Below are 27,867 nucleotides of genomic sequence, written 5' to 3' on the forward strand. Positions count from 1 at the left end.
TGCCATGCTGAATTGATGATCTTGTGCTGTTCAGCTACACTGATTCGTGATGTGGGATGAGCTTACAAGTTGCAACGGAGTGTGGAAAAGTTCAGTCACTTCATCACATTCTCAGCAGCTTTTACTGTCTCGCCGCTCTCGCACTGGTCACGCTCACGCATGCAGTAAAGCCATAACTCTTAGACGCACATGGCTAGACATGAACGAGAGACACGATGCATTTGGTTTCTTGATTCTCTTGAAAGCACATGAATGGTGAAACATTTCGATGATTCCTTAACATCGATCGTCGATTGAGCGAGCTCGTACGCTTTTAAGACAATCATGATAGGCCCTAAAGCTCTTCCTATCGATATGTACCCTTCCCATGCCGGAACTTTCTGCCCAGCAGGCCCGAGAAAAATTTTACAGCACGGCGCGCCGTGTTCGGTGAAATTGGGGCAACCAATGAACGTGGATATCGTGGGAATTATGAGAAAATGTCTCAACTATCTATTCTTCCATTCCGGTTTCCCGTGCTCCGGAGGCAGCCCTTCTTCGCGCGGTAGACAGGAAATAATTGCTCAGCAAACAGAGGGACGATATGCGAACAACGCGCGAAGCTTATGGCTGCTCTTCCATGTCGTTCTTCTGAAAATGTGTTAAAGTTAGATGGATGGTACGGCTCAATTTGTAGGGAGACGAGAAGTGGTTGCCACCTAACACGTAACACCTGCAATTCTCAACTGAGACTTGGCCTAAATTGCAGATACTAACTGCAGCCAAACCGAAATGCGACCTAAAACGGAAGTCGATTAATTCCATGGTCAAGCAGTAAAGCAACTTAGAAGCGGGCTAGCCCGCATTGGAAAATTTCTGCGATATGAAACGGTTAATATATTCTAGCTGGTACGAAATTTATTGGCCTAAGATTTTAAGTGAAGACGCTTACTTTGCAATCTCCATCCGAGCGGTCGGTATCCCGGCTTCTGCCGTTGGTTTTCCAAAGTGAAAACGTGGTTTGATGTGTTCAGAGAGGGAGAGAGCGCATCGCTGCTTCTGTTGAGTTTCGTCCCCTTGTTTCCTAAAATCAAAGTTAAGACAGCGATTGGAAGTTGGATTAAATTAAGAGGGGGGGTTCGCGTAGCTTTCCTCCCGACCGACCATAGCAATTCAAAGGCCTACAATTGGCCGATGCAGCTCAATCATGGTGCCTGGTGGTGGCCCATTTTTTCCGAATGGCCATCTCGTGCTGACACATGTGCTTTGTCTTTACAGTCACTTCACTGTATTTTATAGCTTTTCTACGTGTTCGTGCCGCTCAACACCCAATAAGCCCGCGACGCGTCCGTCCCAGTCGATTCTCGTCTCGTAAAATATTCCTGAATCGACGTCCCTGACTTAAGTTTTCCCTTTATTGACATTTTATCTGTAAATGAGATGCATGTGTCACGGGTCTACAGTTTCTTGATAGCAGAACTAGACCAGCCTTTCTTACATAATTATTCCGAAGAATAATATGGCGAATAGCATTTTAGTATCGGATCGTATCACACCCAACTTAGCTCGGGTATCTAGTTCCTCGAGCGAGACATACAAATCACTTTAGGCACAATAACTAGTTTCGGCCTGCTATGACCTCATCAGAAGCTTCCGACTAGTTTGTGCACGGAAGACCAACCCCGTCTTCAGAGCTCCTAAGGGCATATTCATTTTAACTTATAACTCTTAGAACAAATCACCTAACGTCATTCTTACGAATCAGTTGTATCATCCCCTCTGCATCACTCACTGTCATCCCGACGCCACCAAGATCCACTCAAAAGGTTACGAAAGTACGATTATAATCACGGCCTGTGACACATGCGTGTCAACACATATGGGTTTTCCACGTCCGAACTGTTGCTATCCACGTTGAATCCGTCTTACAATTCTTAGCCATCTGTGTTGACGCGCACTTGCTTTAGAATGCTAATGGAATTAAGATTTGGATAGAGGCATCGGTTTGTTGATTTTTCTCATATGAAAATTGGTTTGAAAATAAATGCATCATTTGAGTGCCGATATACGATTTTTATAATTTAGAAATTCAGTTTTCTCTTATTTCTTACAACGAGTAAGCCGGTCACATATAGGTAAATTCCGATCAATAAAACACTTCAATAATTTCATGATTAGACAAGACAGCGAATCAAAACTCGCACGGATATTTCAAGGCATGCTTGTTTCGAGGAAATCTTCATTATAGAGGAAAATGCTTCTCCTTTTCAGGTTAGGAAACTTGTTTTTGTAACTTCAAAACACGAATATTTTCTTTGACCTTAAATGATTTTCTGTAGATCGATTATTCGCAGCAAACCAAATTGATTTACAACCCAAAAAATTAATTCGCAAAATTTTTTTTCGCTCAACTAAACGCGTGGTTAGTATTACCGTTCGCTTTCGTATAAAATTTTTTTAGTGGAAATTAATTTGGCCCACCTGCTACTATCATCATCATCATCACCACCACCGACGGAGAATGAGTTCCAATTGACTTTTCCTCCAATTTTTTATATTCATGAGTGCTAAACCGACTACCACCTCACCGTTTGACTTTTCTCCCACCAAGTGTGTTTTGTTCTATTCATCAATGTCAGCTCCTCTTTCTTTGGTTCTAAATTGCTCAATTTTTGACATACTCTTTACCCGAGCCTCCAATACATTCCGCTGCTAGTGCAAACCACGTGTCCCTACAGTAATTTGATATGTACCGAAAGTTCTAAAATTTATTATAAAAGTACAATTGAGTCCTTTTATTAACTCCGTTCGACTTGACAAAAGGAAAATGCTGACAAGTTTTAGAATTCGATTGCGCTTTTTGAAATTTTTAAGACTCGATTACACTTTCGCGATAAATTTTTAGGACTCGATTGCAGCCACCTCAAAATAAATAAATAAACTTTAGCTTTTGTGTTGGTGATAGGACATGATGCCAATCGCTCCGAAATTTTCACGAGCACCTTTATGATTTTCTTTCGGAACAATCCAACTGACTGTGCACAAATTCAATTCTTCCGTAAGGATCACGAACCATCGAGGGCTCCCCTCATAGTATGAATTCGATCGATTTATTTTTTTATTTTATTTCGTCGCTTCCGTGCTGCCGTACAATTTGATTTCGCCGTATTTAGCAAGGACAAACTCGAAATTATAGAGAGCGCCGATAAAAATACCTAGAAATGGGTTCGTTTGTTCCGCGGGGAAACGAATGATTTCGGAAAAATATTTTTCCTCAACCGAAAATCGCTAGCACCTTAATTCATAGGGAAAATGACACAAATAGTCCCTGAACTTTGACTTTGATCCAATGTGCAATAGTTCAGGGACTAAATTGAACACATATTAAAAGTTCAGGGACCACATTGAACAAATCAAAAGTTCATGGATCAAATTGAACATTAGGTTAAAGTTCAGGAACTACATTGAACAAATTAAAAGTTCAGGGATCAAATTACATATTGAGTCAAAGTTCAAGGACTATTTGTGTCATTTTTCCTAATTCATATGATTGGGGGATATATCGTGGGATGGTGGCGTGGTCACTTGGGAGGGACTTCAGTGGATGTCACTTTGGTTTTCCTTTCCCCAAGTTGCACCCCGCGGTACTGAAAATTTGAAGATAAGATTTTTTTCAGAAATGGGCGGTGGTCATCCCGGACACGGCATTCCTCGGATTGCATGGCCATGGGCATGCGCGTCGTCGTCGTCGTCGTCGTCCATCATCATCCATCCGCCGCGGGCCCCACGACACGGGGGATGGGGGGCGCGGTTGTTGATTGGTTTTCGGGGGGCGGTGGGGGCCCACCCCGCATCACGGGACGGGAGGGCGAAGGGGCAAGTGGTGGAAGAAGAAGAAGAAGAAGGAGGAGGAGGAGAGGAGCGGGGCGGGGGGGGGGGGCAGGCAGGGATCGGACGGTCGAGAGCGCGCGGGATATAAATCTCGCGCGAGGGCGCGCCACGTGTGTGATGGGCGATATCTCGGGAATATATCAAGAGCTCGCCTCTCATTGGTCGGGGAAATATCTAATCGTGGTGGGGGGGTACGCGCGTTCGGGCAGCGAGATATTTGTGCCCCCACCTGCCCGCGAGTCCCCCCCCCCCCCCCCGCGCTGCCCGTTCGGTTCCAACCACCTAACGCGACCACGTGGCGGTCGCAGGGCGGGCCGCGTCCTTTTCGGGCAGCGAGATGAATCCGAATTTTGCTGTGGCTGGCTTGTATCTCGCGTCCAAGCACGAGTTGCTTTTTCGATTTTTTTTTCGTTTATTTATTTTTATCGAATTTTGAATTTATAATGAATGAATAGTTCGTAATTGTAATTGAGGGATAAATTATTTGGCCGTGTTTCATTTTATTGATATTATGGAAATGCGCCTTTTGCGCTTAGAAATAGATTGTCTTCTTTTTTTCTTTTTCTTTCTAAATCGCGTCCCTGCGTCTTGAGATGGAAGCGAAGTGGCGATGGTCGTTAAAAAATTCTCGGTAGTTGTGATCAGAGGACGGAGCATTAGGTTATTGTGTGCCGCCATCGATGGTGGCTTCGATGGCGGTATAGATCTAATTGTGCAACGGGGACTCGCCACCGCCGTCGAAAGGCAGCAGAGCAGTTTTGAGTCGCAAGGCTCAGGCTTGCTATTAGTGCCAACGGTGCTAATCTAAGTCAAACAACTTAAGAGTCGCAAAAATCTAGGTCGCATGCGCATATCTCCATCCCTTTCTTCAAGTTCGGGGTCTATTCGGGCGACAATGCGGCCACCCTTGCTTCTCGTCGAGAAGGGCCGCTCCATCCTTCTCGATGGCTATGCGACAACCATGCATAACAATTACTTACTAATGGATGTACAAACTTCTTCATAAACGAATTAGAGCATTTTCCACCATCTTGGTCTTATAAAAAGTAAACCATAGATTGTTTACACAAAATAATGACCAACTTTTAGTTACTATAAACAAGTGATGAACTTAATCGATAAGGGCAGAATTTGATGAAAAGAATAGTTAGCAATTTGATGAGTAATGATATTTTCGAAAATTTAAGTACCTTTAGATAAATGTCGACAACTTGAAGAGTATCGACGATCAAGAAAGTTATCGACAGCAAACGTTAATTATCTCAGATGAACTCATCGACATCAACAATGCCATGCAAATGCTCTTTGAGCTTCTTGTGAATAAGTGTTGTTGTAATTTTTTGTAACTGTAGGTAGGATGAAGGCTGTGAACACTATAAATACTAGTGTCGTCTTTGTATTGTAGAAACCCCTGCCCAAAAACAAACAAATCACGTTTTCAATTCCCGTACCATAGTCATACCATAGTCATAGCTATAGTTTCCAAGATATCTTGTCCTCAATTAAATTTCGATGTATATCTTAGCTGTAGCTTTGAAATATTTCGCCGTCGATTAAATTCCGGCCTATACCTTCGCCCTAGTTTCCATATGCTTCGTCGCCGATTATATTCCGATGTTGTATTTCCGTCTCGTGTATTTTAACGTCGATCAAATTCCAGCACATCTATCGATTTTCTTGTGTAACCGTGATATTCCATGTGTAGATTCGCGACGGAACTTGTCTCCTTTGAGAAGGACTCTTCGGCGAAAGGTCTTTCGCCGCCGTCGAGGTAAACACCGGCGAAACAAGGGTACGTGCCCCCCACCTCGTCCATCGCAATCCATACGAATAGTCACATTTTTTTTTGTGTTTTTTTATTTATTGAAAACCTTTGACCACCAAGTATCTATCTGCTCAGCAACAAATGGATTGCCGCGTGCCGTCGACTTTCAATCAATTTCCGAAAAGGAAAACGATGTGGCCAACCGCAACTTGGGCCTGCAACTAGTGGGGAGTTGCCCAAGTTGCCAAACCCTCAATTCGATTTTGGTCCAAAAAAATAAAAAAATAAAAAAACACAAAAAACACTGCACGAGGGTGGACATACCCAATCGAACCGCGAAACCTCAACCAAAATATCTAGCACAGTAGTCGACAAAACTATCATTATTATATCCGCGTCGCCTCGCCCTCCTTTTACTTTGGTTTTTGCGTTTCTTAGTTTTATAATTTCTCGGGTTGCCATCATGTTCCCAACCATGACAACCATTTGACCTCCCCTAATTGCGCGATTTAAATACGCGAATGATTCAACATTAGTGCTCGTCTAAGTCAGTCTTTTTAACTTTATTCTGCCCCCCCTCTAAGCGCTCGACACGTATCGCAAATTTGAGATATTCTGATCGTTTCGGAGCCTCGAAAGTCGGGAGCACAAATTAAGGATAACAGTTTGTTCTAAAAAGAGGAAGGCAAAAAAAAAATTCAACCCTTCGACGGCTCGGTCTCCCTTTGCATTGGATATAAGGTACCGTGGCCGTTCGATTTTTCCAAGTCATATAATTTACTCGATCATTTAAGGATCCTATCTCTTCCGTGAAAAAATAATTAACGAAAAATATTTTTGCTATCGATAATAATTTATGTCTAACTAATTTAATGGACGATAAATAATCTTTAGCTCATTTATTTTATTAAGTAATACATGGAATCATGAACAAGAGAAGATGAGCGAAAAAAAAAGAAAAAAGGAAGGCGACCGAATGGGGGTGGGGGATCATGGGGGTGTTAGGACATGCACATGCACATGCACATGCACATGTCATGGGGGCATGAGCTGACATGACGTGGCGCTCGGCCTCTCACGCGAGAGGAAAATATCCTTTGCCACGTTCGCAGCGATCTCGAGCTCCACAAGCTTGGAAAAAGATCTTCTCTCTCTAACCCTCTCTCCCCTCTCTCTTCTCTGCCTCTCTCTCGCTCTCGCTCTCTTCACCACCAGAAAAAACTTCACTTAGCCCTTCCTCCTCCCTCCTCTTCCTTCCTTCCTTCCTCCTGATGATGATGAAGATTTCGATCGCCGCTCTCACTGTACGGTGCAGGAATTCCGGGTGAAGTGTGCGCCTTCCTCCTTCCCCTGAAGAAGAATCTTTCCTGGAGCGAGCAACGCGCGAGATTGCAAAGGTCAGTTGATGCTGTGGCCTGTTCAACCTCTTCTTCTTCTTCTTCTTTTGTCTTTGGGGGGTCGTGCTGTTGTCGTCCTACGTGTTTCGAGTGTTGTCGGGGGATTTTGAGCCGGGAAATTTCCGATTTTGGGTGGAGATGTCCTTCTGGTTTGGGGGGTGCGAGGAATTCGTGAGCGAGCGAAAGAGAAGAAAATATATGAAAAAGGAAAGAAATTTCTGGCGATTTTGGATGGTCGGGCCGAAACGGGAATTTGTTGGCTCCGCCTGTGCCGATCTTGTTGACTCTGTATTGGCTTCTCTCGGCCGCGATGGCCGTGGATTTAGCTGTGCTCCTCGCGTTTTGTTTTGGATTACTTCCGGCCGAACTTGTGATGATTTTGACTGTGGCCTTTTTCTGCAGGAACTTTTTGTGTTTGGTTTGGTTTGGTTTCGGTGGTCGCTAGCTACCAAGAGCTGAAAGTTTGAATTTTGGAGACTCGGAGCGGAGACCCACATACACACCGTGGGGATATCAGTAAATCATCTGGAGTTGTTGGAGGTTCATCTTTGCCGAATAGCTCGTTCGCCGGTGTTCTTCGCGGCTGACCGTTCTACCCTCGATCGGGGATGTTGAATTAAGATATCTTGATTCCCGGCTGGTAGCCCGCGAATTGAAGTTGGATAGTTTTTGCACTGGTTCACTTTCGTGCCATCTCCTGCGGTTGAGGGGTAGTTGGTTTCCTTCGACGCTCGCGAGCTTCTAATGGCTGCGAGGGAGAGGTGGATTGATGGCCTCCAGTATTCTTCGCTATTCTGGCCTCCTCCACAGGACATACTGCAAAAGAAGGTGCGAGATATCTCGAGATTTCCTTGTTTTGTTCCGTCGGAGTAAGTTCTATAGGCAATAGATGAGAAGCTTAAAGCACTGGATACGTGGGCTACATCACCTAATAGTACATGTACAAGTCGAACAGACTCTTTCTATGCCCCTAGACATGGGCAGCTTATCTTTTCATAACTGACTCGACATAACCTTGGAGCAACTGCATGTGTGCTTAATTACTGGAGGATTGTATGGTCCCTTGCATGAACGGAAGTTACATGTCAAAAAATAAATGTGTTCCAAGGATCTGGCCTCAATCTCTTACATGTTAGTGAGTCCTAATCAGCTCTGTCCTGAAATGTCCACGACATGTTTTGAGGGTCTAATCCCAGTTGTCTGTCTTGCTGGATTCATGCCTCAGAGGAGTTAATCTCATCTAACCCTGTTACAATGAGGTCCGTCAATCATTTAGCTGGATCTGACTTGTTAATAATCGTTACAGTGATCAACCATGGTAAGGGCATTTTAGACATTTTAAAAGTGTAACACTAGACTATGACTTACTGTAGATAGCAGCAGAGGCAACTGCACTGTTTCTACATGTAAATCCATTGCTGGCAGTGCTGCATATTAATTTTAAAATGATACTTAACACTAGCCCGTAAAAACATTCAGCGTCAAACTTGGTTTTCTTCTAGCTTATCCGAAAGTAATGTACTAGTTTGTTAATTATTGTCTATTCTTCTTGGCTATCTTTCCCCAGTCAACTGTTGTGCATCCTTGTTTGCAGGCTCAGGTTAATGCTTATGTTGAGCTATTTGGTCAGTTCACGTCGGAACAATTTCCAGATGATATTGCTGAGGTATGCCCTTGTCTGCTTTACCTCTAACAGGCTCCTTAATTTTTGAGATAAGATATATCCCTTACCGTACTGATTATGTTGTATTCACATTTTACGCTTATTTAGAATTAATTGATCTTGCTAACTGACGTGTATTGTTGCAACAGCTTATCCGAAGCCGTTATCCATCGAAAGAAAAGTGCCTGTTCGACGATGTGTTGGGTATGGATGCTTTATAAGTTTGTTTGTGTAGTAACCACTACAACCATTAAGCATTAAATAGTTATCATTTACTCTTTTGATAGAAATTTTGATGTTGGTTTTTTCTTTGAAATGATTGCCAGCCACATTTGTTCTTCACCATCCAGAACATGGTCACGCTGTTGTTCTTCCGATAATCTCCTGCATTATTGATGGTACACTGGTGTATGATAGGGATGAGCCTCCATTTGCATCTTTCATTTCTTTGGTTTGTCCAAGCAGTGAGGTATGATACCATAGTAAATATTCTTGCACGCTTCATTTTCTTTCTTTTATGGGCCAGCATTAATCGTTCTCGATCTTTAGTTTTATGAAACTATAGGTTGTTTCATTGGTCTGCTTCGTAAAGTTCATAAGTCTCTGGATTGGATTTTACAAATTATAGTAGTTCTGAATGCTACATTTCTCCTTTTCACCACAGAAGGAGTACTCTGAGCAGTGGGCTCTGGCATGTGGGGAGATTTTGAGAATGTTGACCCTCTACAATCGTCCGATATATAAGACGGAACATCAGAATGGTGAACCAGACAGAAGCAATAGCTGCAGCAGTGCCTCAACGAGCAAATCTACAGAGGGAGACTCTGTTCCTATGGTTCAGCAGGAAAGGAGACCTATAAGGCCTCTATCTCCATGGATTACTGATATATTGCTTGCCGCTCCTCTTGGAATCAGAAGTGACTACTTCCGATGGTGTGTACACTGTCTCTCGTAGACAATCCTCTACCGTATCACAGAACTTGTGACAACACGTTGCTTTGTTTTTCATAAATAAGAGGACTTTAACTGGAAATCATATTCGGGACATGGGGAATGTACGCGAGAGAGAGAGAGAGAGAGAGAGAGAGAGTTCACCAAGGCTAGGCACAATACAAACGCAAGATCACCAAAGACGAATAAGAAAGGAATTCAATTAAAAATAATAGATTCACCAAGACTAGGTGCACTTTTCCATACATCATTCATGTGATGAACAGTTCCCAAGGCCATCTGTCACATCATATATCACTAGGCAGCAAGTCTTCACTGTTGGACAACTCATGCATGTTATTCACCTCCTTTCTTTGGCATTGTATCCAGTTGTTTTGACAAATTCCCTGGCCCAATTTGGTGTTATAATGGCCAATATCTTGTTTTGGTGTAGCCCTCAACCCCAACCCTTTTCTTCCTACCCACCCCGTGCATACACAGAAAAAAGTCTTGTAGCAGAAATGTAATGTACCAAGAACATCCTTTCTGCAGAACTAATAATTTGTTTCATATGATTACAGGTGTGGTGGTGTTATGGGAAAGTATGCAGCCGGAGAACTTAAGCCTCCTATAACTTGTGAGTAATTTTATTTTTGGTTTATATAATGTGCTGTTGCACTCAGTTTGTGGAGCGCAATGCACTCCAATGTACCAAATGATAGTACATAATCATGTAGGTAGTATGCTTTTCGGAGATTTTTTTTGTTTTCTATAACTTAGTGCGGGGGAACCTAATTAGCTGGTGTGATGGACTAAGTTTTCGAGAATTTGCAGAGAGAAAGGGCTTGTCCAAACTTAAACATGGTTTGGGCACATTTGTCATTAGGATGTTGGATGCCATATTGCTGTTTTTTACTTTTAGGTAACTTTCGCTTGTGGTTACTAACCTGGGTTTGCCTTCATGGAGGTTACTGAACCTCAGTTTTATTTACCCGACACATTGAACTTTGATTTACTTCCAGTTGATGCACTTTGACTGGTTTTCCATTTAATTTTCTGTTGAAGCGGTGTTGTGTTGTCTTATGTGGCAAAAATACTGCCAAAAAAAAGACACATGGAGTTAATGTGTCTGAGTGGCATCACAGCAACCTTAAACTTCAAAAGGGAAAAAAGGGAAGGAAAAAAGGGGCAAGAACTATAGAGGCGGGTGGAGAGGTAGGAGGGAGGAGCCGCTAGGCGTTTTTCTGTTTTCATTTCCTTTTTTTTTTAAATTGTGGAGGGGTTATTGCGGAGTGATGCCAATTGGATGCTACATCAGCATTTTTTAATAATTTTTGGGGGGTTAGTGCTGATGTGGCACCAATTTGATGCTATATCAGCGCGACGTATCCTTATATGTGGCTTTTGTTGCCACATAGGCAGACCATCAACAGTTCACCGGAATGTCAGTAGAAAAAGCCAAAGTGCTTCAATTGAAAGTAAATCAAAGTTCAGTGTATTTGGTGAATCAAATTGAAATTGAAGTCAAGTGACACCAATAAAACCCAAAAGTTCAGTGAATACCTGGGTAAGTTGCCCAAGCGGTGAAATCTGATCAACTATTATTGTACTCCTATGTTGGAATCAGATTGCTAGTGAATATTCCTTTGTCTCGTGCATGCTTACCACAGGATATTTATCAAGGATAGTAAGTGATCCAGCTGAAAACCTTGAAATTGTATCCCGCATGTTAACTCTCAATAAAGCTGATAATTAATGAAGTGGAAGTCAGATTTGAAACTGAATCAAGGTTAATAAGCGAATATTTGAAATCATCACCCCTTTATCCCTTGAGATCTGCAATTATCTCTTGGATATTTTGCTTCTTGCAGATAGACAACCGGGCATAACATCCATAAATTCCAAATATACCTTTATAGCTGTATTACAATTCTGTCCAACTTTTGATTTGTATTGTCCGATTTTGAGTTTTAATGCTGAAGACTAAAGTTAGTCCACCCTCACTGTAAGCGTCAAGAAAATCGAGCTCTTAAAGCTTTTTGTTACTACCCTGGAAGAGCTGGGACTAGGAATTACAGTGTTGGGCAAAATTTGCAAAAAGATTTCATAACTGCTCGTGGCGCAAGATCTTTGTCCATTCCAAAATTGATTTTTAATGCTGAATACTAAAATTAGTCTGCTCTCACCGTAAGCGTCAAGAAAATCAAGCTTTTACTACCCTGGAAGAGCTGGCACTAGGAATCAGAGTGTTGGGCAAAATTTGCAAAAAAAAAATTCATAATTGCTCATGGCGCAATGTCTTGTCCATTGCAAAATTGTAATATATGATAGCTTTTACTACATGGCAAATCCATGGTAGGGAGACCTGCTTTCTAGTACGACCGAATATGTAAAGAACTTGTCTTTGACATGCTGAAAAGAGTGAGATAGCTGTACTTGCAACCTATTTCTGAATCAGATACAAATGAAAGAACTGAAGACATTTTAAAGAAGTTAGAGGTGCAGTGCTAGCATTTATTTAGATTGGGTACTAATTTGCAAGAAAATTTGGAGATTAGAGGGGTAACTGAGGAAAAGTAAGAGAATCAAGGACAATTGTAGTTGATGCGACAACTAAAGGAAGCAATATTTCAACAAAGCAACAAATTAAGACTGATAATTTGAACGAAACCAAAAGAAAATTTGGATCTATCATTTTATCAGTTTGGCAAAGTAGGATTTATATAGAGGACCCCATTTTGTGAGATACAGCTTGCTTAGAAGGTCTATTCTTGATCTAGAGTGTGCTATTTAGTTGGCTCAATGAAGTAGACTTTCGCATGACCTCTCTCTCTCTCTCTGATGCTCGGGTGTGCACAACTGCACATAATGAGGGACACAGAGCTGATCACAAGCAAAGACGCTGAACGCATCAAACTTTGTGCAGCGCTGTCCCACTTTATGGCTGTTAACCCTCTTTCTGCTTGATGTAGAGGTTCCTACGTAATTGGATAAGAACGAGCAGAGGGCGATGGATATTTGTAACAGAAACAATAATTTCCAGTACCTACTGTAACACTATGTTCATATTAAGAACTTACGCGTCTTCTGCTTGTTTCTGATCAGTTCATTTTAGCTAGCTAATGGTGGATTTGCCCGAGTAAATCTTGCTTTTATTTAGTCAAGTGTAGCATACAACATTATAAAAATAATCTGACTTGGTTTCTATCATTAGCTACTTCTCGAGGATCTGGAAAGCACCCTCAACTCATGCCATCGACCCCAAGGTGGGCAGTTGCAAATGGTGCAGGTGTGATATTGAGCGTTTGTGATGAGGAAGTTGCTCGCTACGAAACTGCTACTTTAACAGCAGTTGCAGTACCTGCACTATTACTCCCTCCTCCCACTACAGCTCTAGATGAGCATCTAGTTGCTGGCTTACCGGCCCTTGAGCCATATGCACGTTTATTTCATAGGTAGCTTTCGCAACCAAAGTCTTTAATAAGGATTCTGTTTTTCCTGTTTTGTTGAATTATTTATATATCTGTTTTTCCTTAAATTTTCAAATGTTAGATATTATGCAATTGCTACGCCAAGTGCTACACAAAGACTTCTTCTGGGACTTCTGGAGGCACCTCCATCATGGGCACCTGATGCACTTGATGCTGCTGTCCAACTTGTGGAACTTCTTCGTGCAGCCGAGGAGTACGCATCTGGAATGAGGGTATGTTTGATATAGAGTTGGAATTGATGTGTTTGATGTGATGGGATATTTCCATAAAAGCTTATTGTTCTATGGCATTCCACTACAATGCTGCTTTAGTAGGAGCTTGTGAAGTTCAAGCTTGGTATATGAATCTGGATTAGGACTACAAGCAAAAACTTGTGGACATTTAAAAGTTGCAGGAAACTCTTATTCATCCTGATATCTATCTGTGGTACAGATGCTTTAACCCGGCCATGTCCATGAATAGATGATATTTTATTGAGGGGCATGAGGTTAGTAGAAGAGCATGGATCTTTATATTCGTCCAATTTGTTAACAGTGATAGCAGGCTGCATTGCAAATGCTTTGTTGTGGCTATCTAAGAACCATGGATTTCATCTTGAGATATCATTAGATTCCTAATTAACTGATGATAGTAAGTAGAAGCCCATAGTTCTCCAATTCGCTGTTTACTCTGGAGGACAAAGTTCTTTATCTTTTATTGATACTGCTACTTTTGTGTACGATACCTACCATCTTAGGCTTTGTTTGTCATGTGATATCCCATCATATTGTGATGTCTTTGTTTAATGGTAGTTTGTGATTTTCCTTTCTCAGTTCAATATTTATCTCGTTCACTTATTTGGAATGAGGCATGCCTCTGACACCTTCAGTTAATTAAAAAAGTTTTATGCCCCCTATATTCTACAAATGGCTATTCAGAAAGCTAATTCTTCATGTAGCAAGGCTTGAACGAAGTATACTTGGAATCTTCTCGCTATTTGGTCCTTTTTCAAGTGGGCATGGCTCTTTTTCCTTACATATTTGAGTACTTATTTTCCTCAAAGCTTATGTAGGACTATGAAGAAAGCTCACTCTTCATGAATATGATCTACTGGAAATTTATCACAGAAATCTGTGGTTTATCTCAAATTTATTCCAATCAATAATCTACACAGATTTTTTTATTTGAAATGTTCTATAGCTGAATTATCTAAATGAAATATATCGTCCTAAGGTGATTTCTGTTATAACTGATTTCATTCATTGACAGAACATTGTTGTACATGTGTTTTTTGGTTTTTCTGATTTGCTTGTTTTTATGTATTTGTGTTTTTTAATGTAGCTTCCTAGGAACTGGATGCATTTGCATTTCCTGCGTGCAATTGGAACTGCGATGTCCATGAGAGCAGGTGTAGCTGCTGATGCTGCTGCTGCTCTTCTGTTTCGCGTACTTTCCCAGCCTGCATTGCTTTTCCCTCCATTGAGGCAAGTTGAAGGGATTGAAGTCCAGCATGAACCTTTGGGTGGTTATGTCTCATCCTATAAGAAGCAGGTGATTGTTGCTCATGTCAATTTTTTGTTCCTTTTAGTCATGTTTGTTATTTGTTTCATTTACCTTTCATCATCTACATTTTTCTTAAGAGAATGATCTATTGAACTAACTGTTGGCTTGAGATATACTTCAAACAGATAGAAGTGCCTGCTGCTGAAGCAACCATAGAAGCTACTGCCCAAGGGATTGCGTCAATGCTCTGTGCGCATGGCCCTGAAGTTGAATGGAGAATCTGCACCATTTGGGAAGCAGCTTATGGCTTGATCCCTCTAAGCTCTTCAGCAGTCGATCTTCCAGAAATCGTAGTGGCAACGCCATTGCAACCTCCCATACTGTCATGGAACCTCTACATACCTCTCCTTAAGGTCCTGGAATATCTCCCTAGAGGAAGTCCTTCAGAAGCATGTCTCATGAAGATATTTGTTGCTACAGTGGAAGCTATTCTTCAGAGAACTTTTCCGCCTAACGCATACCAAGAGGAAACTGTACGGACACGACATCTTTCTTCCTTAGGGTCAGCGTCCAAAAATTTGGCTGTTGCTGAGCTTCGTACTATGGTTCACTCACTCTTTTTAGAATCCTGTGCCTCGGTAGAACTAGCTTCTCGCCTTCTTTTTGTAGTATTGACTGTATGTGTTAGTTATGAAGCTCAATCCAGTGGGAGCAAGAGACCGACCGGTGAGGCTTTCAGTGTACGGAATGAAAGCTCTGAGGATTCTCAAGTCTCATTAGAAAATAGAAGAGAAACGAAAGTTAGAAAGATGAAAAAACAAGGGCCTGTAGCAGCATTTGATTCTTATGTTTTGGCTGCTGTATGTGCTCTTGCCTGTGAGCTGCAGCTGTTTCCCTTAATCTCAAGGGGGGGTAATCACTCAAACAAAAAGAATATGGATGGTCTAGTCAAGCCTGCTAAGATAAATGGATCTACTATTGAACTTCAGAATAGTTTCGACTCAGCTATTCACCATACACACAGAATATTAGCAATTTTGGAGGCACTTTTTTCCCTTAAACCATCGTCAGTTGGAACATCATGGAGTTACAGTTCAAATGAAATTGTTGCTGCAGCTATGGTTGCTGCTCATGTCTCTGAACTGTTCAGGCGTTCAAAGGCTTGCATGCACGCTCTCTCTGTCTTAATGCGATGCAAGTGGGACAGTGAAATTCACAGCAGGGCTTCGTCTCTCTACAACCTCATTGATATCCATGGTAAAGCTGTCGCATCCATTGTTAACAAGGCTGAGCCTCTTGAGGCGCATTTACTGCACGCCCCTGTTTGGAAGGATTCTTTTCTGTATTTGGACAGAAAGACAAACAACTATGCAAATGCAAGTAATAGCTGCTTTGAACTGGGGCAATCATCCGTCCCTATGCATGGAGAATCAGTCAAAGTAAAGAGTTCAGTGAATTGTGGAAAAGCATTGGATTCTAGCGATATTTCTGCAGGTCCTCTGGGTAAAAGCATTGCCAGTTTCCCTTTGGATGCTTCTGATTTGGCCAATTTCCTCACAAAGGACAGGCATATAGGACTTAATTGCAGTGCCCAAGTTCTTTTAAGATCAATCATTGCAGAAAAACCGGAGTTATGTTTTGCTGTTGTTTCACTACTGTGGCATAAATTGATTGCTGCTCCTGAAACGCAACCAAGTGCAGAAAGCACATCTGCTCAGCAAGGATGGAGACAGGTAGTCCCTTGTTTCTGAAATTTCATGCTTTTAGTTTTAGCTCCAGATAAATTGTCTGATAGAACTTACTGATTTCCATTGTTTTCCTAATCCATAAGATAATACCAATGACGTTATATATCTGGACCAACTGCTTCATATATTATTGCGTATTTCTGTTGAGACTCCCAATAAAAAACTGGATCACTTATACCACACTTCTGGAGTACATGGTGGATAATAAAGAGGCCTTGCTATAACGAAAGGAGCTCTGGCGGTCGAACTTCGATAAGGAAGAAGTTGATATCTGAATTTCCAAAAGTTACTGATGCTTTAAGACATCATGAGTTGCTTCTGATACTCTACGAGATGATTGTTTGTTAAGGAATAATATTATGATGTTTCACTACTAATTTTTGGATCTGTGATTGGATGGTCAATTGCAGAGGCTACTATTTTATAGATATTATGGAGATCATAGAGACAACATAAGAAACCTTGAGATTCTAAAAGTCTAGCAGGGGATTGACAAAGTACATGTGGAAAGGGGTGCTCATCAATTTGAGGATTATGGTTATATGGAGCGAGTTCTAACAAATGAGATGGTGGAATTTGTAAAATGGATTAAAAAAAAATATTTCTCGATGAATAATTGCTCAAAAAATGCCTCTGTAAATGAAAAACTGCTCTCCCAATAGGATGTGGTATTTAGTTGTGTTGAAAGAGTGATGAAATGGGTTCTTGGGGACTAAAGTAGTTTTGCTCTACATAAAAATAAGTTGCATATTAGAAGGAACTCTAAAGATTTTTGTTTATATAAGTCAAAAAACGAAATATATGGAGTTGCATTGATAAATGAAGATGCTCAAATGAAACACTTTCTAAGATTGGGGACCATAAAGCACCAGGGGGCGGTCGAGCGGTTCTGATATATTGGCTCTAATTTTCAAGGTGGAGAGGTTGGAGGAGATTCTAATCTAAGCAGAATAAAGGAAGTGAAGAAGTTTATTGAAATAGATAAACAAGATGAGTGTGAGAGAAGCAAATAGGCCCTTAAGAGTGGATATTGACTAGAGATGAGTATATTTGAGAAAAGTTGGTGTGACTATGATTGAGATAAGATCTAAGACGGCACGTATGAAGGCATGATTCCTTGAATCTTACTGAATGTTTGTCCTTGATATATCATTTGCAGATTCTTTCAGATATAGCAGGTAGAATTAGAAAGTTTCTCTTACATGGCTTTGAAACTAGTCCTAGTGGGAATTACATTTGTAAGCAAAACTTAGACACATCAGGCTGAGATGATCCCATAAGATTGTAGAAAACTAGCTGGCCATAATACATAGTGCCAATACTTATTCTTCTAGCTATTTCATATGATTCCCTAAATCAAAGACATGATGTTCCTTATGTCAAAGGAAACTAGAAAAATATTTGCTGATTCTCCAGATGTAGATATACTTCTTATTCTTCGAGGATCCCTCTGCTTTAGTGAAAGGAGTTGTCATGGATTTTGAATTATTAGTATGGTTTGCTAGCAAGCATTTTCCTATTAGTTGTTTCTCCCGTTCGCTCCTTTCCATAAATAACTCACTGTTGTTGGTTGCCATTATGCCAGTGGCATAGTGGTCACCGTTGTATTTGGAAAACCGGGAGGTGCGGTGTTGGATCCTCACAACTGGGTTGGGGTGGGGGTTTAAGGGATATTTAGCCACAAAAATATAGCTGAGTTTAACCACTGGCTGTTAGTATTAAACTCAAAATACCTTTCTACTTGCCAAATATATTATTGCCAATGATATGGTAGAACACCATGGAACTCTCCAGCGACCAATTCTGGATCAGTTTATGTAGCTTTTTATTCTTGTCTATCCCAGAGACTGCCCTGATTTTTTCATATTTGAATTTGTTAGGTAGTTGATGCTATGTGCAACGTCGTATCAGCATCACCAACAAAAGCAGCTGCAGCCGTTGTTCTTCAGGTACAAATTTTGTTCAACTTGTGAAGATGTTGCTTGATCTGATGTTTCTGCTGTTGCTAGTTGTTCAATGTTAATTGATATGATTAACTTACACGTTTAATAGATTGTGATTTTCAGTTGTCTCACAATATGAAGTAGTTGTGTAATGAAATTAACTATTACACATCCTTATATTAGAAGAAATGAAACATGTGAATTGATCCAACAGATCCTTTTTTGTGACTCTTTACTATATTATAATTGGTGTGGAGGATACTAACTACTTTGATTTAAATAATTATGAAATCAAAACATCACTTTTTAGGTGAACTTTCTAATCAGAGACGCTAGTTCTATTGATAGTTGCAAATCTTGGGGTACATTATATCAAGATAATATTTATGCACTAAAGTACGCTGTAAAATTCTTTTCTGGGTACAATTTATATTTGAGTTAGTGAGATAAAATTAATAATAAAAAAAAAATACCTTCCTTTGTTCAATTTAATGCGAGAGATTTTCTGGTTATGCTACACATTCAACCACAAAGCTCCATCATACAAGTTTGCTAGATATGCTTAGGCTACATATATACTTGCCTACATATTTTTGTGTATGGTATGTGCATATCAGATTATACATACCATGTAATTCAGCAGTTTAGTCACTTTATGTCCGTGTTTGCTTGTCAGGCCGAGAGGGAATTGCAACCATGGATCGCTAAAGATGATGATCAAGGTCAGAAGATGTGGAGAATCAACCAGCGTGTCATTAAACTGATAGTTGAGCTAATGAGAAACCACGAGAGACCAGAATCATTGATGATCCTCGCAAGTGCTTCAGATTTGCTTCTTCGTGCCACAGATGGTATGCTTGTAGATGGAGAAGCTTGTACTTTACCACAACTTGAGGTAACTCCTAGGAAAGCATTTGCTTTTGTCATAGAATGGTATGTAGAGATTCCTATGATGGAGCGCAACGTATTTATGCGATGCTTGCACTTTTAGCCTGCTCTGTTTTTTTTCACTCCATATAGGTTCAAAGATTTTTTGGTCAAATATTCTAAGTCATTATAGTTTTATGCGAGTACGTAATGACTAATCTCCTCAAATTGAGCAGTTACTTGAGGTGACGGCTAGAGCAGTACGACTGGTTCTGGAATGGGGCGAATCTGGGTTGGTTGTTGCAGATGGCCTTTCCAATCTTCTAAAGGTAAACTAAAAAAAAATCGCAATGTGTTTTATGATACTCCAGAGTCTTCCTAGATATGTTTGTGTACTTGTAAGCGCACTCAGCATGAAATTGCCGCACATATTCTTGTCTTGTGTCTTGCATGTACAACCACATATCTGAGAAACAGTAATTAAACCAATTTTTCTCAAAATATTGGAGAAACATTCCATTCCAGTTTAGACTCGATACTTTTCTGACTCGATTGACTGGTCTAACACATGCAGTGCCGTCTACCAGCTACCGTCACATGCCTTTCTCATCCAAGTGCACATGTTCGTGCTTTGAGCACGTCCGTTCTTCGTGATATCATGCAGACTGGTTCAGTTGATTCTAGACAAAATTTAAGAGAGAGAAATGGGATTCGCGGTCCTTACCAGTACTTTAATTTGGGCGACATCGAGTGGCAAGCAGATATCGAGAAATGTCTAAAATGGGAAGCTCATAGCCGACTTGAAAGTGGAATGTCTATCCAGTTTCTTAACACCGCAGCTAAGGAATTAGGCTGTACAATATCCCTATGACACAACTAGCATTTTTTTTAATATTAGGAGAAAAGTGCTTATAAAGCCCATCTTACTTTCGGTTGTTATGTTTTTCACTAGCCCAGACTAGCTAATCATAGGAGTCATTATTTGGGTTGAAGATCTGGGACAGAGCAGCATCAGTCTGTTGTGAGTTGTAACCTCAAACGTCTCATGACGATCGTCCTTCGAGCAAGGATGTGTACAGTGAGAAAGTCAATGACCATAATGAGGTTGATTGTTTAACCGTCAGTTGGGTTTTTCATATTTAGTATTGCTTAAGCTCGTAATGGTTCGTGCCATGGGAAATTTTATTTGTTTTTCGCAGTTTCGTAATTCTAGGGGGTCCATGACCAAGCAACTCTAGCCAAATTCATGTCTCTTTCTCTTTTGAACTAATCGCGGATCCTCCCTATGGTGTTACAATGCTTCTGCTGCTTCTGTCTTCTAAATGCTGACTCTGAATCTCATCGGTTAGGATAAAGCTCAGCTTCTTGTTGGAGGATTGAGATGATGGTAGTTACTCATGGTAAAATCTTTTCGATGGTGTGGCAAACACATGAATGTTGAAGCCATCTCAAAAAATGTTGGAGGAATCGGGCAAGCATTCATCCCAACTCTAGAATAAGTAATTGACGCTAATAAATAGAAAGCCCTGGACCTGAACATGCAGGTTCTGATTGTAATTGTCAAAATTGCTTACAGGTACTCTCAAATTCACATATACAAGGCAGGTACCTGGAAGCACTCTTGAACATTGCTCTCGTCATATTAATACATGAAGTAAGGGTACGTATGTTTCGCGAAAAACAATTTTCAGGAAAACACTTTCCTCATTTTCCAGTGTTTGATTTGCTTAGGAAAATAAGTCAATCGAAAATGTTTTCCTAGTCAACGGAAAATGTTTTCTTACCAAAGCTTAAATTCAAGAAAATGATTTCCCATTTAAAAAAATCGGAAAACGTTTTCCAAAGTATGAATAACTATCGACGTTTGGACCCGAAACTCTACACTTGAACACGAAAACCCCCACATTGGTTCCCGAGTCCCGACATTCGGGATTAGGTCTCGACGGCCGAGCTCAAGACCTTAGTGTCCAGGGCCCGAACCCCTAGTGGTCGAACCCGATGCTCCGACACCCAAACTCGGGTCCATAAAGGCCGTGCTCGGGTAACTGATACTCGAGCTCTAGTCCTGACCCTCTGACCCGAATCCACAAAAGCCGTTAGCAGGTCCTCAGCGCTCAGGCTCAGGTCCTTAACGAAGTGATTGTTTTTATAAAACTATTTAATTAAAAAAATCGAATTTTTATTTATTCATTTATTTTTTCTTTTTTTCTTTTTCTACCTTTTACTTTTTCTTCTTCCTTAGGCCAATCGCCGGCCACAGCGACGGCCGGTGAGCTTAAGGTGGCCTTTGGCTGCGAGCATCGAGCTCGCCCGAGGCCGGCGAACTCAAGGCTCGGCCGATCCAAGAGAGCCCAAGCTTCGTTGAGGTCGGCGAGCTCAAGGCTCGGCCGATCCAAGGGAGCCAGAGTTTCATCGAGGTTAGTGAGCTCAGGCTTGGTCGAGGCCGGCTAGCTTGCGGCTTGCCTGTGGCCATCGCCGGGCAAGCCTCGAGCTTGCCGATGACTGTCGCTGGCCGGTCGCGGTGGAGGGAGGAGGAGGGGGGGAGGAAAACGAAAACGAAAGAAAAGAAATAAAAAAGAGAAAAAAGAAAATTTAAAAATAATAATAATATTTCAATTTTTTCAAAAAAAGAAAATAAAAAATAATAAAAATTCGATTTTTTAAAAAAAAATATTAATTTTTTTTCATAAAATAAAATCACGAGATTTAAATCATTTTCCAATGAAATTCAAATATCAGAAAATGATTTTCATCGTAGATCACCAAACAAAAGAAAACTAAGCGTATTCCTGAAAAATAATTTTTCGAAAAATATTGTCCTTTATCATTGAGTTTTCTACGGAACAAACGCAACCTAGGTCACGAGTTTATTATGAACATGCCACAGAATGATTGACAGACAAGTATCACCAACAGTCCTACCAATAAAACGGAAAAGACAATCATTACTTCAAGCTCTTGATGAACTCACGACGCCGCCAAAATCATGACCTCCGAGTCCTTCCATCCATCATTTCCAACAGGTTCCAGCAAGGAATCCACACCAAAGTAGCTCGCTTTCTTCAAACAGAAGAGTAGCTGCAGAAATTCATCCTTTATCTGCTTGTTTGGGCCGAATTGCACATGCCATTCTTTGCTTCTAGTATTGATGGTACAAAAGTCACCTCCATATGAACTCTGGCTGCAGGAATCCAGCAGACCCCATCCCTTTCAATAAATCAGTTGCCCACCATTTGTTTGATCAAACCACGCTTCGCCTATCATGCCTAACGTCCATACTTAGAAGCTCATCAGAGTCAGTCTGGGACCAATCTCCAGCAAAAAATCCTCAACAAGACATAAATCAGCAGGTACTTGCAGCGACATCTCTAGAATATTACTCGAGGGCGGGATCATCCCTACAAAGGTATCAGTAGAAAAGCAGAAATGAGAGGGGCCAACTATTTTGAACCACAACAGCTACTAATTAATAAGTAATTTTAAGAAATCTTCAACTTCTAACACGGATTGAATCAAAAGTGAACTATTCACGTGAATTTGGGAGAGACCAGAATAAAGTACGGAAGGAGATGGCAAATAATTGATGGTGGAAGAGGAGCATGACATATATCGCATTTTAGAGAATCCACTAATCAGGTTTTCCTGTCCAGCCAGCCATAGACACTAAAATAACTTCACTTTCCATGTCTGCCATAAAGAATCTTAACATTCCACTGGTAGCCGAGTCAATACCATGAACAACCAGGCCACGAAAAATATCTTGTTATTCTTGGAAACACAAGCATCAAGGAACCCCGAAAAATTACATAAGACCTCGTCATATATGGTGACCTGGTTGACCTGCATGCATGTGCAGTTGCAATTTGTCAAGCCACACTTTAATATCTCGTAAAAAAATAGAAAATTCAATAGAAAAACAAGTATAAATAAATGCTTAAATCACGAAATTTCTTAACACAATAATGAAGCACACCTGGCCAAGATAGACCAGCACATAAGACACTAAGAGCAAAAACACCAAATGCTGCACTACTCCAAAAATTTTTAAATACCAGAGTTAAAGGCTTAAGCACAGATTATCTGATCTTAAAAACGATGACACATGCAGGATGACACATGCAGGACAGCAAAAATATACTCAAATTTCAACTGCAAGACAAACAAGAGATAATCTAAAATCTCAAGTTATAAAAGGAATTACCTCAAAAGGGACAATCCTTTTTAGTCACAACTGACAAGATTTTAAAGAGAAACGGTTCTTCGGTAAAGTACTTCATCATCACTCTCAGCTTCCTCATCTGAGACTATCTGACCCCCTGGTAGCTCTAGTTTTCCTCCAATACAAAAAGATGGGCCATCAAAATCTCTTTCAATATATTGAGCCTCCATCCGCTCTTCAAATCTATGGTCACTGCAATTAAGAAACCAATTCAGTGAAGATCTGATTCCCTTGCTTTGTAACCTCTGGTACCTAGGTTTGATCCTAGATTCCAAGCCATAAGTGAAGTATTCAGGAAACTGTACGAGCTCTTTCAAAGGTCTCCCCATATCGCTCTTGAAGAAATAATAACTGTTCTTCATGAGCTCAACGCGCAAGGCAACTAACTGAGGACACTTCACAATCATCTTTGCCACATCCTCAGAGGGTATCCCTCTACCTAAAAGGAACTCTACAGGTTTCATGATCACATTTTGGTTAAGGCTAACTATTTGTGGCATCTTCTCTACTACTTCAGCAAATCCCTCTGGCTCAATCTTGAGCTTCAAAGTGAAAAAGTATTGCTGCGAAGACAATTTAGCTTTCAAAGGAAGCCCAAGAATTTGTGGGTATTGAGCAACAACCGATGCTAGAGATTCCCTTCTTATACCAAAGCTGATCAAACAGTCAATGTTGGGTTTAACAGTCTCTTCAAGATCATAGCCAAGTATATATGCTCGCTTCTCCAACATCCTCGCGACAATTTTCTTCGGCAAACCCAAAGAAACCAGGTAATCAACCAGTGGCTTAATCACCGTCCCAACTCTCATCCCCAGGAAATACGGATACTGGGTAACCATTGGACCGATATCTCTAGGGCAAACTCCGATGCTGACAAGATAAGCAACCGAAGTACTCATGGTTCCCTCTAGCTTAAACCCCAATAGTTCCGGATATTTCTGCAGAACATAACCAATATCTTGTCTCTCCACATCAAGTCCTCGGAGAAACTTCACAACCGGAGCTAGCTCAACAACCACACTGGCTTGTAACACCTGGGGGTAATTCTTCACGAATTCTCCAAGCCTCGACCTCTGAATCCCAATCTTCTCGAGATAGCCCAACACCGGTATCACATTCTTGCGCACGCTACAACCAAGCATCAGAGGGTATTCATTTATATCATCAACCGTCAACCCCAGCTTCTGCAAGAACTCGACGCGCTCCCTCATGACCTCAACCGTCGAGGGCAGCTCCAGGCTCTCCAATTCATCCGGAATTACCCCTATCCCCTTCAAGTAATCGCAAATTATCACGCGCGAGACGAGCTTTTCCTTGCGGCCCTGCACGACGCCCCAAGTCACGGAAGGCATTTCGTATTCCGGGTACTTCGACGACTGCGTCGAGAACGACGGCGAGAACCGGCGCAGCCCCGCGCATCCCCGCGGAGCGGGATCGTGGGCGCGCGGGGCTTGGGGGGTGGTCTCGATCGAGACGAGTCTCGGGACGACGGCGACGAGGGTGGAGAGGGTCTTGATGGGTTTCCTAGACGCCGAAAGGGGGCTCATTTCGGCAGATTCCGGAGGCGAACCGGAGCTCAACAAGCGCGGCGAGTTAGCAAGAAGGTGAAAAAGATCGTTTTTTTTTTTATATGGGTGCCGCCAGCGATGAGCTGCGGCTTAGTGGCTTACTTGGGGGCCTGAATTTCGAACCCTACACGCCGCAGTTCGACATCCATGGACGGGATCGGCACGTCCGGCAGCTTCCCCTGGTCGCGTCCGTCGCATAGTCTCGCTCTGCTCGGCCTGGCGGAACGCAGGCGCAGAGGAAGGGGTTTAGGGTTTTAGCGGGAGACAGTGTGGGGGAAGAGAGAGAGAGAGAGAGAGAGAGCTGCACCGATTCTTACAAGAATCTCGGAATCGACATGAATTAGGTCGAAGGCTCGTTTGTTTTTGATAGAAAATGAATAATTTAAAGATTATTTATTTTAAAAAAATCATTTGTATCGTTTAGTCTATTAAAGATATTTTCATTATCGATAATAATTTTTATCTAAATATTCTCGTGAATGATAAAAATAATTTATGTTTAGTCATTTTTATAAGCGACATAATCGATATTTTTTTGGAATGTGTTTTCTATATCATGTTCGTGTCGTGTAATTGATTAGGGCCATACCGAAAATTTAGTTTATCAATTTTATTTTGAAGAATTATCGATTAGAGAACTTAACTAAAATAAATAAATAATTCGAGAGAAGATCCCATTGTACCATAAGCAAAGTTAACCCATTAAAACTAAAAAGAATGAAATTAGAGCTTGAAAAGGAATTAATTGAGAAAAGAAAGAAACCATCAACGATAAAAAGGTATAGGATGTACTAAGAGAGGATGAATTTAACATAATTTGGATAAATTAAGTATAGAACGTGTATTTATTCAACGATTATATGATATAAAGCTAAACAATATATTGATTATTGAATCTAGACTTAATAATCTTGTGTTTTCTTGAAAAGTATTTGTGGTTTTTAGTAGTATTTTGTTTTTTTTTATGAGTTCTTGAGACATGTCATTTCAGTAAAAATATAGAAAAGTGTGGGACGCGCCGAAATGAAAATTTTATAATTATTAGGATTGTAGAGTATCAAAGACTACAGGTTTTAGGTGCCTTACCTAAAAACTAAAGTTTTTGGACATATCCTTTTTTGTCTTCTTTTGTTTTTTTGTGCGGTAACATATCCTTTTTGAAGTTCAATCTTATCTTGTGCATAGCTCAATACGTTGAACCTAATATTTATAGTAATGGATCCACTCATTTTCGAACCAGTCCGGCCCATTGATTAAGTCGACACCATCGATAAAGAAAAAATGGATACTTGTACACAATATCTCTCCAAGGAGCATCTAGCTCAAGTTGAAGTTAGAGACATTCCTAAAAGATGCTAAGGAGTAAATCCAATCAACTCACTTTAATCAACATGCCATTCTTGCTATCCAAAAAGATCAATCTATAGCTCTCCAATTTCCCCCTAAAATGCCGACGCAATGGATCCAGCAAGGCTACACACCTCCATTTTGGAGCCATTTGTCTTGCTCTATCACATCATGGTTGTAAATGTTTACTAGTAGTGGCTCGCACGGCACTACTCGATACTAGGTTTCTTGATTACCAAGGTGCTTGTATTGGCATAGTTGAAACCACTCTCAATGTAGGAAAAGTTTTTGAAACACTGTTTCCCAACTTCAATATGGGATTCTAAGGGGTTATTTGGTAACCTGCCAAACAGTACCCAATTCTATCCTTTTGTTTTCCGGAACAAAAGAAGAATATAAATCCGTTTGGTAAATTTTTTGTTCTTGAGCACAAATTTATTCCTAAAATCAGTTTTGGAACAGAATCAAGAATAAAAAAAAAATTGATTCTTGATTCTGGGAACAAGAATTAGAAATGGAAAAGAATTTTTTTTTCTTTCTTCTTCTTCTTCTTGATTGGTCTTCTTCATTTTTCTTGGCCTAGGGCCGGTCGCCAGCAAGGGTCCAGCCCTCGCCAGATCCGGCGAGGGCGGCCCTCGCCGGATCTGGCAAGGGCCGCGACGAGGGCCACGACGCCCTCGTCGGCCCTGGCCTATGGTTGGTCGCCGGCGGCGGCAACCTGGCCATGGGCCAAGGAAGGGGAAGAAGAAAAAAAAAGAAAAAAAAAGGAAAAAAAGGAAAAAAAAGAGAGAGAAAGAAATATTAAAAAATTCAAAAATTATTAATAAAAAGAAATTTTATGTAGTTACCAAACACATTTCTGTTCTTTTTCTATTTCAGAAATAGAAATTTTGGGCAGTTACCAAATGCTTTCAAATGCTTAGAAATTATTTTCAGGAATAGAATAAAAAAAATCATTTTTGAGCAGAAATTGTTTCCGGTAACAGAATAGTTACTAAATGCACCCTAAGATTCTCATCTCCTTATAGCCTTAAATGTTCAATTATAAATTACTGGAGCTCCTCAGACTCTAGACTCTATTGCAATAACCATCCGCTATCAAATGGTGTACAGGATTCATAACCATGCCATAGATCTCACTTTGCTAGTAGTTGAGAAAGCCCTTTTAATCTTCATAAACAACAATCAATTTTTTGTGTCTCCGTTTTGAGACATATTTCTCGTTTAGAGTTAATCAAGCTTCTCTACGAAACTTGGGTGACTAACTATGAAAAATTCCATCAAAATAGTCGGCTTATTTTATCTTCGGAGTCAAACTTCACTCAAATGAAAGACAACAACGTGATTATCAGCCAGACACGCCACAAGATGAAGGTGAAGGAGAAAGGCTTGAAATAGAGTCTTTCAACTATAAAGGATATCCGCTTGTGTAATTTAGAGATCCCACACAGGTCATTGCCCTAAGGACTTTGATTGTGTTGGAAAAAAAATGGAGAAGATGAAAATAAGATTAATTGCCTAAGGCGTACAAATATTATCCTAAAAGGATAACTTCGCCGCTCGAATTATAAAACTCG

At 40.8% G+C, this 27,867-nt stretch overlaps 2 protein-coding genes across 7 annotated transcripts; one reads left to right on the forward strand and one right to left on the reverse strand.

Annotated features, from left to right (window-relative positions):
• Positions 1-6,890: 6,890 nt before the first annotated feature.
• On the forward strand, positions 6,891-20,309 carry LOC115684700 (protein GIGANTEA). Its single transcript, XM_030609548.2, has 15 exons — positions 6,891-7,032; positions 7,435-7,860; positions 8,627-8,698; positions 8,845-8,899; positions 9,022-9,164; positions 9,360-9,628; positions 10,207-10,262; positions 12,840-13,080; positions 13,178-13,328; positions 14,437-14,646; positions 14,784-16,331; positions 18,227-18,295; positions 18,966-19,184; positions 19,393-19,485; positions 19,731-20,309. The coding sequence occupies exons 2-15, from the start codon at positions 7,777-7,779 to the stop codon at positions 20,025-20,027; spliced, it is 3,507 nt and encodes a 1,168-aa protein (XP_030465408.2). The 5' UTR covers positions 6,891-7,032; positions 7,435-7,776; the 3' UTR covers positions 20,028-20,309.
• Positions 20,310-21,956: 1,647 nt separating this feature from the next.
• On the reverse strand, positions 21,957-25,275 carry LOC115684691 (transcription termination factor MTERF4, chloroplastic). 6 transcript variants are annotated; one of them, XR_008815854.1, is made up of 4 exons: positions 23,358-25,275; positions 23,130-23,180; positions 22,705-22,996; positions 21,957-22,554 (listed from the first exon to the last, which is right to left on the reverse strand). XR_008815854.1 is itself a non-coding variant. In XM_056308600.1 (2 exons), exon 1 carries the CDS (start codon positions 24,920-24,922, stop codon positions 23,399-23,401), a length of 1,524 nt encoding a protein of 507 aa, XP_056164575.1. In that variant the 5' UTR covers positions 24,923-25,275; the 3' UTR covers positions 21,957-22,554; positions 23,358-23,398. The 6 variants fall into 6 exon arrangements, 1 of the variants encoding a protein (XP_056164575.1); XR_008815853.1 differs by having other exon boundaries at positions 23,130-23,185; XR_008815855.1 differs by lacking the exon at positions 23,130-23,180 and having other exon boundaries at positions 22,889-22,996; positions 23,358-25,274.
• Between the last annotated feature and the right edge of the window lie 2,592 nt (positions 25,276-27,867).

The sequence above is a fragment of the Syzygium oleosum genome, unplaced genomic scaffold (assembly GCF_021117445.2).
Source record: "Syzygium oleosum isolate NSW1041296 unplaced genomic scaffold, Sole_v2.1 Sole_v2.02, whole genome shotgun sequence".
Lineage (NCBI taxonomy): Eukaryota > Viridiplantae > Streptophyta > Magnoliopsida > Myrtales > Myrtaceae > Syzygium > Syzygium oleosum.